Consider the following 16,066-nt stretch of genomic DNA (forward strand, 5'->3'; position numbering starts at 1 on the left):
TGAATATTATTAAATTGCACAATCGGAACAAGGAATTGCCGCTATAAACTCAGTTTCTCAACTTTTGTGTCAATCTAACAATTAATCAATCAATCATAGTTTACGATAATGAAATATTAGTGTACAATTATTTACCTTTATTGTTGTAGTTGTTGTAAATGACGAATCTACTCACGAATTGAAGACAAATCTCACGATCTCACGATTAAGGTCTTACATCTTACGATTTTTAAATTTTTTTTAAATTTCAAGTGTTTCTAATAAAATGCATGGGAGGTAATCAGCTTTTTTTAGATTGTCACCTTGAAATATCCATAAATTGACTGTATTTTTATATCAAAGTGGGCTACTCCAATTAACTCAATTAATATACACAAAATAATATAAACAAAGCTTAAAAGGTTCTTTATGCTTTGAAAGTGGTTTATAAACAACTGAATTGTAATGTATATTTTACCGCCTTTAATAAATATGAAGTATAGACTAAATTTTGTGTAAAGAACAAACATTCAACAGACCTAATAGTAAAAACATATTGATTTAAGTGTGAATTTGAGATAATGTGCTGACAAAATGTTAAATCCTAAGAAAACAAAATTATGTTTTTATGTATATTCATTATACTTAATACTCTTGGGTAAAATACCTCATATCATATATGTCTTTAGACACAGTTAATAATTTTCATTGAAGTTTAAACTAAAAAGAATGTTTACAATCATTGCTCAATATTAAATGGATAAATCCATAGCAATATTATAAAAGAATATAGGTCCCTAGGTAATTTCCTAAAATTATATCTGATACTGGTGGTTCCCCCTAAAATAGGACACTGTAAGCACTCCACATTTTCACTACAGACACAGCTGACGATACTTTCAACGATTTTCAACTTTAGCGATTCAACGCGCCTAATTCTCTAGTGCCGCGCGCAGCGGACCGATCATGTTTGAGTGGGAGAGAGACGCAAGGCATTCGCCGGTCCGGCGGGCCTCTCTCTTGTTCGGTGACTCACTGTAACAGACGTGAGCGGGCGTTACACTTTTTCTTAAATGACTCCGAGCCACAACCTAATTTAAGACGTTGTCACGTCAAAAAATAATTATTTAGTGATAAAAACTTAACTTTTTGTGTAGTTTGGGGTCTCTGTTTAAAGACTTAAACGTCTCAGAGAGCGACAAATCCAAAATTCTTAAAGTTATTCTACCAAAAGCCATTGCTACAGCTATAAAACAATGTAGACTTACTACATATCTTCTCCAAATATAAATACGATTTAAATCTCCTTCTTTTTGACACTCTGGACATAAGTGTGAATTAACAATTTTTAAGGTCTATTTCAAATAGGTAAAAAGCAATAAGAATAAGACTTAATTACAATCAATTTATTCTACCACCAATGACGGCTTCGCATACTATTATTTGCTATGCATCTTCAAGTCAACGATACATGGTAAACTAAATGCTGAAAATATAATAACCCGTATTAGGATGCTGTCTGGTACATAATATACAGCAATTATGTCAATATTATATGTATGTGATTATTAAATATAACTTTAAAATTAATTAAATAAACAAAATAAAACTTAAATGAAAAAGCAATCTAGTAAAATTGAAATTAAATAACCCCAATACCGGTTATTATATTTTCAGTATTTAGTTTACCATGTACTGTTGACCTGGAGATGCATAGCAAATTATAATATGCGAAACCGGTCGTTGGTGGTAGAATAAATTGATTGTGAGTAAGTCTTATCCTTATTTCTTTTTACCTAAGTATTAAGATTTTTTGTTTTGCCAGATGACTAGGATAACATGCGTGTCCAATTTGTACTCTAATTATGGATATTATAATATATTTTATGGAACAGAATAGATCTTAAACCATTAATCACTTGTGATTGAAGGGCTGTATGGACGCATATTGCGAGGAAGAAAGTTTACTGTATACATGCCATGATTTTTTCTATTTTACTACTAATATGTTTTTTAATTATTGTTGCCTCTTGTCTACAGATTTGGTGACTAGTTTGCGTTCCAGTATTAATGGCTTTTTTAGCTAATAGGTCAATATGTTCGTTATATTTAAAACCTATGTGTGCTTTAATGCACAAAAAATGAAAAATTTTTTTTGTTTTCATAAATGTCATAATGAAGTTTTTTAATTTCAAGGGCATATTATGTTTGAGTTATTATTAAGAAAATTTCATTTTAATTTAATTTAATGAGAGTGAGAATGGATAATGAGTCAGATATTGTAACAGATGTATTCTGAGTTTATTTCAAAGTATCTTAATGCCTTATATATTGCTACAGCTTCCTACTGAACCATATAAAACGCATCAATAACCAATAATTGATCTAATATAGGTATGATCGAAAGAAAAGCAACGAGGTTTTTACATATGTATCCCACCATGTTTTTGTAATTGATTTGAGAAAATATCCACCCTTTTTACATCTATCTGACATAAACTCAACGTAAAGTTTTCAAGTCATCGAGAATCATTCCCAAATATTTAATTGAAAAGCTGAAATTAAAATCATACACATTCAACTTTACCTATCTAATTTAGTTTTGGGATATTGTGTCAAGTGAAAATACTAATACTTTATTTACTTGATGCAATTTTAAATCCATTTTTATTAAACCAATTTTTAGATATATCATGTATTTTTTCTAAAGTTTGAACACAATCGAAAACACTTAAAACAATTGAACACAAAATTGAAAAATATATTTTTTGGTGGACGAATACATAAGAAAGTCATTAGCATACTAAATTATTTTAGAACTAATGTTTTTAATAAAAATATTATGTAAATCTGCAGTATAGATGTTATATAAGAGACGGCTAACAATTGATCCCTGTGGTAGTCTATTTTTAATTTAACGAGGACCTATAAGTTTATTATTGTTTGTTCTGAGATAAAATTTTCTACAGTAATTAAAGTTAAAGAGACAAACACTATTATATGCTCCTTCTATATCTAATTCGATAAATAAATATTTGCCTTGAAAAGGAATTTTGAATGTCCGTTACTAATGTGGCAAGTGCATCTATGGTGCCATAACCTTTTCTGTGTCCAAACTTTAAATCTGAAAGTAACTTTTTTTATCTATTTACCATTCGAATCCAAAATAAACAAAAATTGATTTTAGAAATTTTATAGATAAATATTTACAAATGGAAAGTTTTTAATAAAAATTAATAAATACTAGGTACATAAAACAAAATTTTTAAAGAAAAATATTAAGATTTTTTAAATTTTAAAGAACTTAAATGTGCCGTGTTATAAAAAATATTAACAATTAAGTAATAAGCAGACATAAAATTTCATTAACCCACATAATATGGTAATAACGCGCTATAAGAAGTATTCACTACTGTCGGTAGTCCCCAAGTGCCACGCTCTTTTTTTTAACAGAGACTTGGCTGGGCTATTGCACTGTAAAATGCATTTTTAAAATTTTACCTTTTTAAATAAGTAATTTTTTTTGTTTTAAAATCTCGAAGAATTCCTTGGTGAACAGCAAAACTTGAAATATGTCTGGACAAGGTCCTGAAAATTTGAAATACGTCTGTACGAAGGACTATAAAAAACTCGTAATAGATCTGAATCGAAGGATCAGGAAAAACTTGTATATCCGGCTCGAAGGACCAGAAAACAAATATTGGTTGGAACCAACTTTGGTTGGTTGAAATGTAATGTATAATGAAATGACTGTATGTTATGCTGGTTAAGAACTTTTCTCGAAGTGTAGAATAACGAGACTTTGATTTAGTCGAACGATTATTCTACTTTTCTTGAAATGAAAAATGTAAAATAACAAGACTCGTTGTCGAACATTTAATTTACAACTCTGCTTGACAAGATTCAAAAGCAGACTATTATGAAGTGAAAATCAATTGCTAATTACAATTGCCCTTGGCAACGTAGAATAGGGTTTGTAATGCAAAATGCTGACGTAATTTAACATTAAACTATTAAAAATAATAAATGAAATAAAATTTGGACAGTATCAAGCATTTTATTATCTTATTATATATGGTTAAAATGGAGAAATTACTAATGTCAATATTTGTTAACTTAAAAGAACTCTCAACTCATTTTCTTAAATTTTGTAATTTATTTTAGGGTGCGGGTTGTTTTCGTAAGAGTATAGTATATAGAATTATTTTGATTTTTGACATAAATCTTTATTAGAAAGATTCTTTGAAATATTTTAATAGCATTTATTTATTAATTCTGTAGATATTTACTTCTGATGATGTGCTTAGAGTTTTGTTCTTAATAATAATTCCATAAGTGAGATAGGTCTGTATGAATGAACGAAATTAAGATCTGTCCCTTGTTTGAGTATGGGGATAGTAATTACATCTTGAAATTGAAGTATTACTGGATTATTAATGATTATATCAATAAATATTTGCAATAGTAAAGTTTTGGCACTTTTGGAAAGATATAGTGGACTTTTCATCAGCCACCATGTTATTCGAACAAGACAGATTTGACAATGACTTATGTATGTCATACGTTCTGGGTTATAGATTTATAAAGAAATATTTATTATATAAATATTTTTTATATATAGAATTTTTCATATAAAAATGATTGCACATCATTCAAGATTTACGTCGTTAGAACCCCACAACGTTGCCAAAACATCAGAATAGTTAGTAGGTGAGGAATTTTTAAAATGTGAAATATTTATCAAAATGTTATATTAACAGTAAATACACTTAGTTTTAAGACTACTGCAACACACTAAAATACATAAGAAAACATTTTAATACAAAATTATATATACCTATACATCGGTATTTAGGCGCCACGCCCTTCCGGTAGAGATCTATGGAGGAGTATCACCGAGACGCAAGCTCTTATCTCTTGCTGGACTGCTCCACTATAGGCCGACCAGACACCAGCATATTCCAGTCTAAGCCGCAGATTCATCTAGAATTTTAAACTGCTGCGTTAGTCTTTTTTATTGTTCTGTACACCGAGCTGGGGTCGAACCCACATCCACTGAACCATTCGACAGTGAAGCGAATAAAAATCGGCCGCCTAGCCCGCTTGGCTATCTGACCGACTTAATACAAAATACAAAATTATATATTCTAAATTTTTAACTTACTCTTTTAGAGCATTAATAGTGAAAACGTCCCGCTATTATTTCTTGTTCAAAATAATCTATCTTATATGAAAGTTTATCAGATTTCTACAGACTATTTAGTTGTTTTGGCATAGCACAATCACCATATCAACAATAACTAGTTTTTAAAGCTATTAATCTAAATTTAATATGTATTTATAAATACATGTTATTAATATAAAATATATTATGATCAAATTGTGTAACAAATCAAAATATAAACAAAATTCTTACTCTAAAAAGCGGCAACACTTTATACACACTCAACTGTCATTAAAACTTGAAGTATTCCCGTATCATTTGCGTACAATTGTTTAATCTATTTAATTAAAATTATTATTTTGTGGAATATTAGACTTAAAGAGTAATTTCATAAATTTTATATTAATAATAATAACAAATGTTTTTGGTTATTTAATCAATATAATTCTAAAATTCCCAATATAATGATAATTACATTTTTCTGATTATTATACCAAGTTGACCTATGAAAGATCGAGCAGTCCTGTATGGGTTTCGTAGTATAAGCTGTGTTGGGAAAATTTGAACTCAAAGGTTGACGTTTCGGAAAGTTTAAATATAATGTGACGTCACTTTATATAAATTGTGACGTGCAACGTTTTTACTTTGAAAAATGGTATAATAAAGAATTACATGTTCCCTAACAACACCGATTAGTTTTTACTTTTCGTACAGGTAGCATGATAATACTCGATTAAAAAAAATTGATTTGCTAATTTTGGTACTTTATTTTTTTTATTAGCTAGACTTTCTTTGTTATTTTTCATATTTTTTTATATTAATTACCTATATTATTTATATTACTAACTTAACCTGTTTGTTAACACATTATCTGTTTAAAAAAAATTGCTGACACTATTTTTTGATGAAAAGTTTCATTATATAAACCTAGACTAGTACTATCTTGATCTTTTAAGGCAAATTCCAATTCTAAAGTATCAAAAGGTTTCAGCAAAAAATGATTATTAAAAGAATAAGCACGAGTTCTGCAATTTTTTATAGACGGTGGAACAATCTGGTCAAAAAATTGTTCTTCTAAGGAATCGTCAAAACATTTTTTAGCTTGATTCCATAAACTTGCTGATGGCATATTTTTATTCAATATAAAGCACCAATCAATCCAGCTCCTTTTGGCTTTATTTTTAGAAATATTTTGGCTTCTGCTACAATTATTTGGCACTGTATGCAATAAGCCATTCTAGGAGATTTCTTATATAGTTTCTGTGGTGTTAAGGAAAAAGGGGACGAGTTTGAAACATCAACTTTTCAGTAGAACATAAAATCTTATTATTATATAATCTTATTATCCCATCGGCCGTATGGCAAAAAGTGAAGTTAAAAAAAAATAATACAGCGTTAAAAAAAATATTTGACATATCCCCTTTTATCTTATCAAAAATTTGGTGGTTATCGTTATATTTTACTTTTTTATTTATTTTTATATGTTTATTTTGAGCAAATAATTATTATATAAAGCAATCTATAAAACAAAATAAGTAATCCATAAATTTAATATTTGAAAACGTTAATTCTTGAAAAACTAAACATTTTTGCACAAAATAATTTTAAAGTTAAAATCAAATATCAGTAAGATTTGTATTCCATTCATTTATAATTTAAGTATCTTCGTACTCCTCTAAGTCAGGATCCCCCTTATTAGCATTGACATTGGAAGGCAAAGTTTTAAAAAAATTATGTCTGTTTCAATGAGATGAAGTATGCTAATAAGATCTCTTTTTTGGTAGTAAAAGATCATCAGACTTTCCCATGCGAGAGAATGAAATTGATTGGAACGTGTCTACCTCATCTAATTTGGTTTTATATTTTAGTACACATGAATCCTGTTGTCCGCTAAAACGAAGCATTTGACATCGTGCCAATTAAATTTGGCTCCAGCTGTATTTACTTTTCGTAATTGGAGTGGATCCTTATACAAATCTGCAAAATTCAGAAACATATCATTCTTCATAACACAAACAGTGATAGTTAGACTTGTGGAACTGTCAAGATTATTTTAATCGATGGACAAGTGAATGGACATGTTTGTCCTCTTCTTTTTCCGTTCAAATTGACATAAATTGAATCACATTCCATGTGTGTGTGTCCTGGAAATAGAAATTTATGGTTAATTTGTCAGGTCGAATTCTGGTGATACAAAGAAACATTACAGCTACGTGGCTATTTTTGTTTTGGCCACCATATATGTTTGAATAAAAATCTCCTCTATGACATGATATAGCAATGAGGCTTAAAGATGATAAAGGCAGAAAGCTATTTGATTTGCTCCACGGCCTCCCTCTACTTCGTACCACATATAACACAGTTTTGTAATGTAGCAGTCATACAATCTTAGATTAAATGTTCACAGTAGCCGCTTATAAAACACACTATTGGTCTTTAGATGAGGAGTAGGAAGGCATTGCTGAAGATCAAATCAATATACTCTATTCGACTGGCTGCATTTTCCTTTATTATCATTTTTCATTGCATAAGCTGCATCTGCTTCTGATAAGTGAGCATTATATTAATTTTAAAGTCATTCTACTTCTTCTACTGAAGCAAGTTTTAGTTTCATTTTGTATAAATCACATGTATTACATCTATCGAAAGAAGGCTTCTTAAATGATAAACATGTATGAATAAATAAATATGGAATCCATTTCCAAAAAAAGAGTATAATACAAGTTTTGCAATCTTTTACTCATACATTCCATAGATAATTGATATTGACAGACTTTTACCACTTTTTGGTGATATGTCTTCTGCTATAATGTGACTCATACAATGGGTAAGAACTTATATGGCCTTTAATAATCTAAACTGCATGGTCTCCAATTCTATTGAGCGGAACATTACTTCCTCTTTTATCTTGCAATACATTTATTGGATACTCCAAAAGTTTTCAGAAAACATCCTTGGCACACTTCAATTCAACTAACTGGCCGTTGATTTTACTATTGGTACTTATGAATCATACTCGTTGCTTTTGAATCTTCAGTTTTTACGCTAATTCGTTGAGATTTTTTTGAAACGTCTAAGATAAGGAAAAATAAATAAGCGTTTGTTATAATCTCCAATCGCCCATACTTCATTAAAAAGTGTTTGTTGATTTTCCAAAGAAATCTGATCTAAACATTTTTTACTTATTTCGTTTTTGTTGTATAGTTTTTCAAAGGTTTTAAATGATCAATATTTTCTTGCAACAAATCCTGTGATTTATCAATAAGAATATGTGTCTCTTCTAATGCACCTTCGGAAGCTGAGGATGTTGAGCCTGATACGTTTTAAGGAACATGTGTTTCATCGCGAAGATTATCATCAGAGTCATAGTCACTTTGTTCTGGCATGACAGGTTTCCTCGTAATTTGTAGAAGAACAACCTAAAATTAAAAAGAAATGTAGGTAAACTCCATTCGCTTAGCTCGGGTATATTTTGACAGATTCATTGTCGGAAACCTACAACACAACAATTCCTACTTCTCAGTATTAATAGTTAAAGCGTATCCTACTATTGCATACTACTTTGTTTAAAAAAAGAAGAATTATTCTAAATAGTGGAAGTGTATACTAAACACATCAAATTTTGGGTAGTATATATTTAAAAAATATATATTAGTTGTTATAATTTAACATAAAATATTTATTAAATGGTGCAGATAAATAAATATTTATTGTCGGTAATTCGCAAAGTTATATTTTATTTACTATTTAGTTTGTTTACTATTAATATTGGCTATGAGTACGTGTGCTTGGTTGTATAGTAATTTCCAGCCACTTTTAGTCTGTCAAAAAGTAACTTCGCAAAAAAATAATTACTAAATTCACTAGACAGTTCGGACTGGGAATAGCGAACCGAGTATATTATTATTCGTAGACACAAATTTTTATTGGAAAAATAACATGTAATTCTTTTCGCAATATCTGAAAAACTGAAAATAACATCAAACATAAAATCATTAACACCAGGCCGATTTAAACATGTAGGTCCACCAGCTCTAGATCATCTGTAACCATCTCTAATATCTGCTTCCCAATATTGTCATTTTTGTTAGATCTATATAATACATTATGTGAATTCATTCAAAGGGGGGCTTTATTTGGGAAAAAAATGTATCCCAATCATCTGTTTTAGTTTTAGTTTTTGGTACTTGATAAATTGATAAAACATTAATTAAATTTTTTTTACTGTGCATCCACAAACTGGAATTTCACCATAAAAATTGCTAATGATATTTACTTATCTAAAATCAAAAGTATTTTTAACTAGAACGGCTCTTCCACTATAGCCATCCTCATGATCTTTCCGGATGAGATTATAACCTTTAAAGCTGTATACTACAATTTTTTTTAACCAAGTTTTACTCGACAAAGCAATATTTACATTCTCTTCTGATCAAAATTGAATCAAAGAATTTTTGTTAGATATTACAGAACGTACATTTCATTGCATAATCTTTAAGAAATGTATTTATTTGTAAAAATATCCTCCATTACTAGACTCATACCATACTTAAGAGTTTCGTTATTTATATTAATTTTATAATAATTTAAAAATTAGACTTATCTGACAAAACATACAAAACAGTAGTTCGAAGTTCCAATCAGTACTGTAATGTTTAGAACCGTGTTTAAAATGATTTCCGGTTTGGAAATCGCAACGTAAAATATTGTTTTCATTCCAATCAATTGTTGTTTAATCTCATACGAAAAAATATGGAGTTCTGCCGTGTTATTATATCGTTATTTATTATTCTAAGAATTTTAACTTCAGATGCAATTCTTTATAAACAAACAGTGTTTATTGTTATGTTTTATCATCTATAAAGGCGAAAACAATATTTTAAACTAATAATTTAAAAAATAGAACATGTTGTATATACGAAAATATTATAAGATGACAATAAAATTGTATTTTTGCAGTTTGTAACTTTTTAAAATTTACACGCTATTATATCATAATCATAATTTTATTTATAAATGTTTGTTGTTTTCAGAATCTACTGACGTCAAACCGGCATCTGCAAAAACCATCACCCTCCATTCGAACGGCTCCGCCACAGTTCGAACAGCGACCACCCCTGACACAAGTAAGGAAGACTCGAAACAATCGACCGTAGATAACAGCGTGAGTGCCGCCGACGAGCAGTCCGCCGACCAAACAGACCAGGAAGACCAAAAGGAAGAAGAGAAAGCGGCTACGAGAATCCAGGCCGCGTTCCGAGGACACCAGTCGAGAAAAAGCATGAAACAACCGGCGGGCAAAGTGGAATCGGCCGAGGCCAACAACACAAACTCAAACGAGCCCACTAGGGAAGAGCTGGAAGCGGAATTTCGGTTGGACGATGCTGGTAAGTGGAAACTTTAAGAATTTATGAAGGACAAACCTACAAGATGCGCTATTATACATTATGTATACTACAGACACGACAAATCTGACTAAAGACGTAGTTTTAATTATGTTTTTATTAAGAAGTAAATTGCGGAGTGTGATTTAGTCGTCTTAAACTTAATAGAGTTTTCTTGAGTAGAATTAACTAATAGTTTAGAACGGTTAAACTCGATATGAGATAGATAAATTATTAATAACTTTTTTTAACAAACACAAATTATGTATAGTATCCGAAGTCATAATAGAGATACCTACATGTTTTTTTAATAACTGTTATAATTTAGAGAAACTAAGTGATACATGATTCATTATTTTGTTTTTCTTTTAAGTAACCAAACGTTAAATGTTATTTGCGTGAAGATACAGATAACAGTGCATGAAAAAATTATTATGACAGATACCAGTGCATCTAAAAATTTAAAAGTATGCGTATTTTTTATAATTTGTCGGTCATAGCAGCCTTTTTTTAAACTCTACGTGAATGGATAAATATTTTAAAAGACATAAATAAATTTTTAGAGTAGCTGCTACTAGATGGGATTATAATATTAGCGTAGTTAACTTTAATTTTAAACATCGTAAGGAACTCATAGACGTGTTTAAAGAAAACAAATAGAAATATTAAAGGGGAGTTACATTAAATGAATATTGTTCTGAAGCTATTTTACTAATTACTATTTGAATCCGAATAAGCCATAATTAAAGGCTAAAATACGTTTATTGACGTTTCAATTTCCACTTCGGAAATCGTTCTCAAAATACAAACATTAGTAAATTAAACAAATTTTGTTTTTTGTTACTTTAACTGACGACTTTAAAATGATATTGCCAATATTGTTAAGTTGCGTTCCTGGGACGATTTTACTTATAAGATAGTTCATTCGATTACATGAAATCAACTTTAACTTGAGAATATCCGTCAGAAAAGATCATAACATGTAATTTGTCTTTAAAAAGACAAATACATGCCATGATGACAGTAAAATTCTCCTGTTAGTGATTCCATAGTAAATTATGAGGGAAAAACCAGGAAAAAAAAACCTCATAATACTATCCCGACATGGTAAGTATTTGATCGTGCATTTAGTTTACCTTCAATAAACACCAAATTCCGATTTTATATGTTTGTTATTTAAAAAATATAAATGATGTATTCTCTATATGTTACTGACTTACCAATAATGGTATTTTCCTTTTAATAACTTCCACTTTCAATATGGGTAACCAGATCCTACTACATTTTGCCGAGGAATTCGCAACACAATTGGTCTCATTTAGCATAATTAGAGCCGCTTCTTTGATTTTTCTCTTTCTACCATCCGTTTCTTTTAGGACTATATTTGATCATTCCATTGAACCTTATGTTCATTATCCCATGCGTGTTTACATATTTGAGATCTATCAAATTTTCTATTTGTAATATAGGATTGATGTTCACTTATTCTAACATTTAATGGCCTTGATGTTTCACCTAAATAAAACTGATCGCATCCACAAGGTATTTTATAAATGCAATTCCTTGTCATTTCTTGTTCATTGTTAGGTTTGGTTTTGGACAAAATAGATCTCAACGTGTTTGTTGCTTTGAATGTTGTTGAAATGTTCAATTTATTTCCTATCCTTTTAAGCTTTTCCGATAATCCTTTTATGTATGGTATTGTTATTTTCCTCGTGTTTATTATTTTCCTATTACCCATATTGAAAGAGGAAGTTATTAAAAGGAAAATACCAGTATTGGTAAGTCAGTAACATATAGAGAATACATCATTTATGTTTTTTAGATATAAAATCGGAATTTGGTGTTTATTGAAGGTAAACTAAATGCACGATCAAATACTTACCATATCGGGATAGTATTATGAGGTTTTTTTCCTGGTTTTTCCATCATAATTTACTATGGAATCACTAACAGGAGAATTTTACTATCATCGTGGCATGTATTTGTCTTTTTAAAGACGAATTACATGTTATGATCTTTTCTGACGGATATTCTCAAGTTAAAGTTGATTTCATGTAATCGAATGAACTATCTTATAAGTAAAGTCGTCCCAGGAACGCAACTCAACAATATTGGCAATATCATTTTAAAGTCGTCTACTTTACAATGTATAAAGTATGTCTGAATTGTCAATATAGATGAGTCAGATAAAATTAAATTATTAGAAGAATTTTTCACTAAGTAAAAAAAAACAAAAAAAGCAGTAAAACTGCTTAATAGAAACACATATTTGAAATATTACCGAAATCTCCTTTCCAGTATTTTCTATTAAGTACTTTTTATTCTACGTAGTGTAAAAATAGAATTAGAAGTTACATTCGAATATATAAACGAAATCTTTGGACTTTTTCAATAACTAAATCAGAATCAGAACAATATTTTTTGACATGTAAGCATATAAATAAGGATTTAGTATACGGTATGACTAACTAAATGCGTCGGTTGTATGTTATTAGTTAAATAAAACTATCTATAATGAGGTTAAAGAGAGTAACGATTAAAAAAACTTTTAAAGAATTTTAATTCACGTATTTCAAATTCAAGTTAATTCAGCAAACAGTAACTTTTATGCAACCCGGTATTAAGCCTATTCTGCTTATAAATTTGACCGGTTTTTTTATCATAAATATTTGAATTCCAAAAGGCAAGCCATACTCTAGGTGTTTATTTGTACAGGTTTTAATTACAGCAGCCGCGCCCTCTTTAAATCGTTTTCTCTGTAAGAATTGCGCCTATTGTAATAAACAAAACCGAATCATTCGTTTGCATTAAGAACTTTCGCTATGAAAAATAAAAATGATTATAAAGCATTTGGCACATCCCTTTGTCAGATTCCTCTAAATTAGACCAATCGCTTGCTACATAGAATTCGTCAGGAGGGCGGGAGTTTTGTTTTACTGGAAAATATAAAAATCATACATGTACTCGTATGAGAATAAATATTACTACCAATCCAGCTTCATAATAAGCCGATAGTAGCCAGCATTCTTTCGCCAGTACTAAAGACTTTAAGCTCTAGTACCAACAATTTCCAGTTTAGTCCATTAAAATTTAAGTAAAAATTTCTGTCTTTGTTCCACAATGGGAGCGGAAACATGTTTTTTGTTTGTTTATTGCTGAGAAATCTACCATAAAGTAGTTAATATTGGGAAACAGTATTTATTCTAATAACAAACGTGCAAGTCTACAATAAAACATAGTGAAACAAAGAAATTCACAGTAATTTTTTACCTTTTTCATACTGTGTCAGCAGATAATTATTAAGCTGAATATTTCCGTTTGATGGTCAATTTGAAAAAGGAGACATATCTTACTATCTTTATTTTTTTGCTACATGCGTACATTCTGTACCCAGCGTACATTATGTACCCAGTGTACGGGGCGTTCAAGTATTACGTAACGCAATTTTTAAAGATTTTTGATCCCCCTCGCATGTAACATACCGTAACGTTTTTCTGTACCCCCTTCCTGATCTAAACATTTCGTAACAACCAAGTGATTATTTTTAACCAAAAGTAACAATTATGTTGAAAAGATCTAAAATCAACCACACCTTGATAAATGCTGTACAAGAACTAAATAGAGACTCAAAGGCACAGATAGACAGTTTGCTGATGACCAGGTAGTGCTAGCGACCGACAGGGAAGACATGCAGTACATGCTTAGAAAACTGATAGAAGAATATAACGACTGGGGAATGAATGTCAATACAACAAAAACCAAATATCTTTGTATTGGAAACGAATCAGATAACATAGACCTCGAAAACGGACAGCATATTTCCTGCTGTCAGAGCTATGACTACTTGGGTGTTGCCTTTGACAATACAGGAACTAATACACGGGAAATAGAAAAACGAATCACTCAAGCAAAGAAAGTCTTAGGATGTCTCAATGGTATACTGTCGAGTAAAGAGATAACGAAAGGAAGAAAATTTAATATATATGAGACCATGATTAAAACTACTTTTCTTTATGGCGCTGAAACATGGAGAATTAGTGAAAAGAACAAAAAGCGAATAGAAGCAGTAGAGATGGATGCAATGAAAAGATTTTTAGGTATTTCCAGACGAGACCGAATCAGAAATGATGTAATAAAACAACGTATGGGAATAGAAGGAAATACAACTCACGATATAGAGAAGAAACAATTAAGGTGGTATGGGCATGTTCAACGGATGCCAGCAACAAGACTCCCCAAAAAAGTAGTAGAATGGCAACCGATAGGTCAACGGAAAAGAGGAAGATCCAGATTAGAATGGCAACACGGCGTAAACAAGTCCATGAGCGAAAGAAATTTAACAACAAACGACTGCGAAGATAGGAAGAGATGGTGTATCGGACAACGTCGAAAGACGTTCTAAACCGATGTATATATATATATATATATATATATATATATATATATATAACAATTATGTTGCGAAAAATACCGGAAAGTCGGTAAAATAACTTTGCTATTGTATTCATCACATTTGTGGTACCTACCAATAAATAAAACAAGAGATTTCTAACTCGCAATAATAAACTTTTACTGCCAATCTTACAATTTCTAACGTTTTCCTGACTTGGTCCCATAGTTACATACATTTTTGGCTTCATCACTTATTGCCCTTCTCATGAATTCTTCTATTTTAACTTTTTTTTAATAATAAACTTATTTCTAAATCTGTCATTAGTCATTTGTCATCAGAAACGGAAACGAAAATAAAATAGAAGATTTTATTTAAAATAAAATCGCATTCTTAACAAAAATTAAAAATTAAATTACGAGGTAGATATCTTCTTTTTTCGGTGCCATATTAGGTCCAACTAATGTTAACAATTACATTTGTGACTGCCCATCCAAGCTGTCATATGTCACATGTCACCTTAACATTTCCGTTAAGACCAGAAGCCATTCTCTCTCCTGATGCAAACCATAATGTAGTCTCGCCTATTTTTTAAAAAATTTTAAACCATTTGTACAATTCTATGTTTATGACATTCTTTGATTGTTGGATAAGCCAAAATTGACAAAGTAAGTCTAAAACGTTAATCAAATAAAAACTTTTATCAACCATCAACTTTTGTAGTTTTTTATCGAAGTTAATTAATTTTTTTTCCGTTAAAAAAGCGTTTCTTGGCTTATTTCAGATGCCCCTAAAGGTGCTCTAGGAAGCGAAAGTACTTGGGCAAGATTTAATTAATAAACTATGCTCGATATCTGCCTTTTATTTGATCAAAGTTTGATCAAAGTTTTATTACATTACCAAACATTACATTACACTACAACTTGGGAAATTTTTACATAGTTTTTTTTATTAAATTGAAACAATGTTACGTAACGCGTTATTCGATCCCTCTCATATCCCTTTATTGCACCGTAATTTTTTACAAGACACTTTTTTCTTAATTGCGTTATGTAATACTTAAATGACCACTAGGGCAGTCTTAGTAATTTTCAAAGGAGTACATCCTGTATTTTTTATGTTTTGATCACATTTGTTTTTTTTATA

General features: G+C 30.1%; 1 protein-coding gene across 2 annotated transcripts in view; it reads left to right on the forward strand.

Annotated features, from left to right (window-relative positions):
- The window catches only part of igl (IQ calmodulin-binding domain containing protein igloo), an 838,464-nt gene that overhangs the window by 671,188 nt on the left and 151,210 nt on the right, over positions 1-16,066 (forward strand). For both annotated transcript variants that reach the window (XM_072519539.1, XM_072519536.1), the window contains exon 3: positions 10,177-10,530. In XM_072519539.1, coding sequence (XP_072375640.1) covers positions 10,177-10,530 — 354 coding nt within the window. The remainder of the gene's footprint in view (positions 1-10,176; positions 10,531-16,066) is intronic.

Source organism: Diabrotica undecimpunctata, chromosome 1, assembly GCF_040954645.1.
Source record: "Diabrotica undecimpunctata isolate CICGRU chromosome 1, icDiaUnde3, whole genome shotgun sequence".
NCBI classification, from domain to species: Eukaryota; Metazoa; Arthropoda; class Insecta; order Coleoptera; family Chrysomelidae; genus Diabrotica; species Diabrotica undecimpunctata.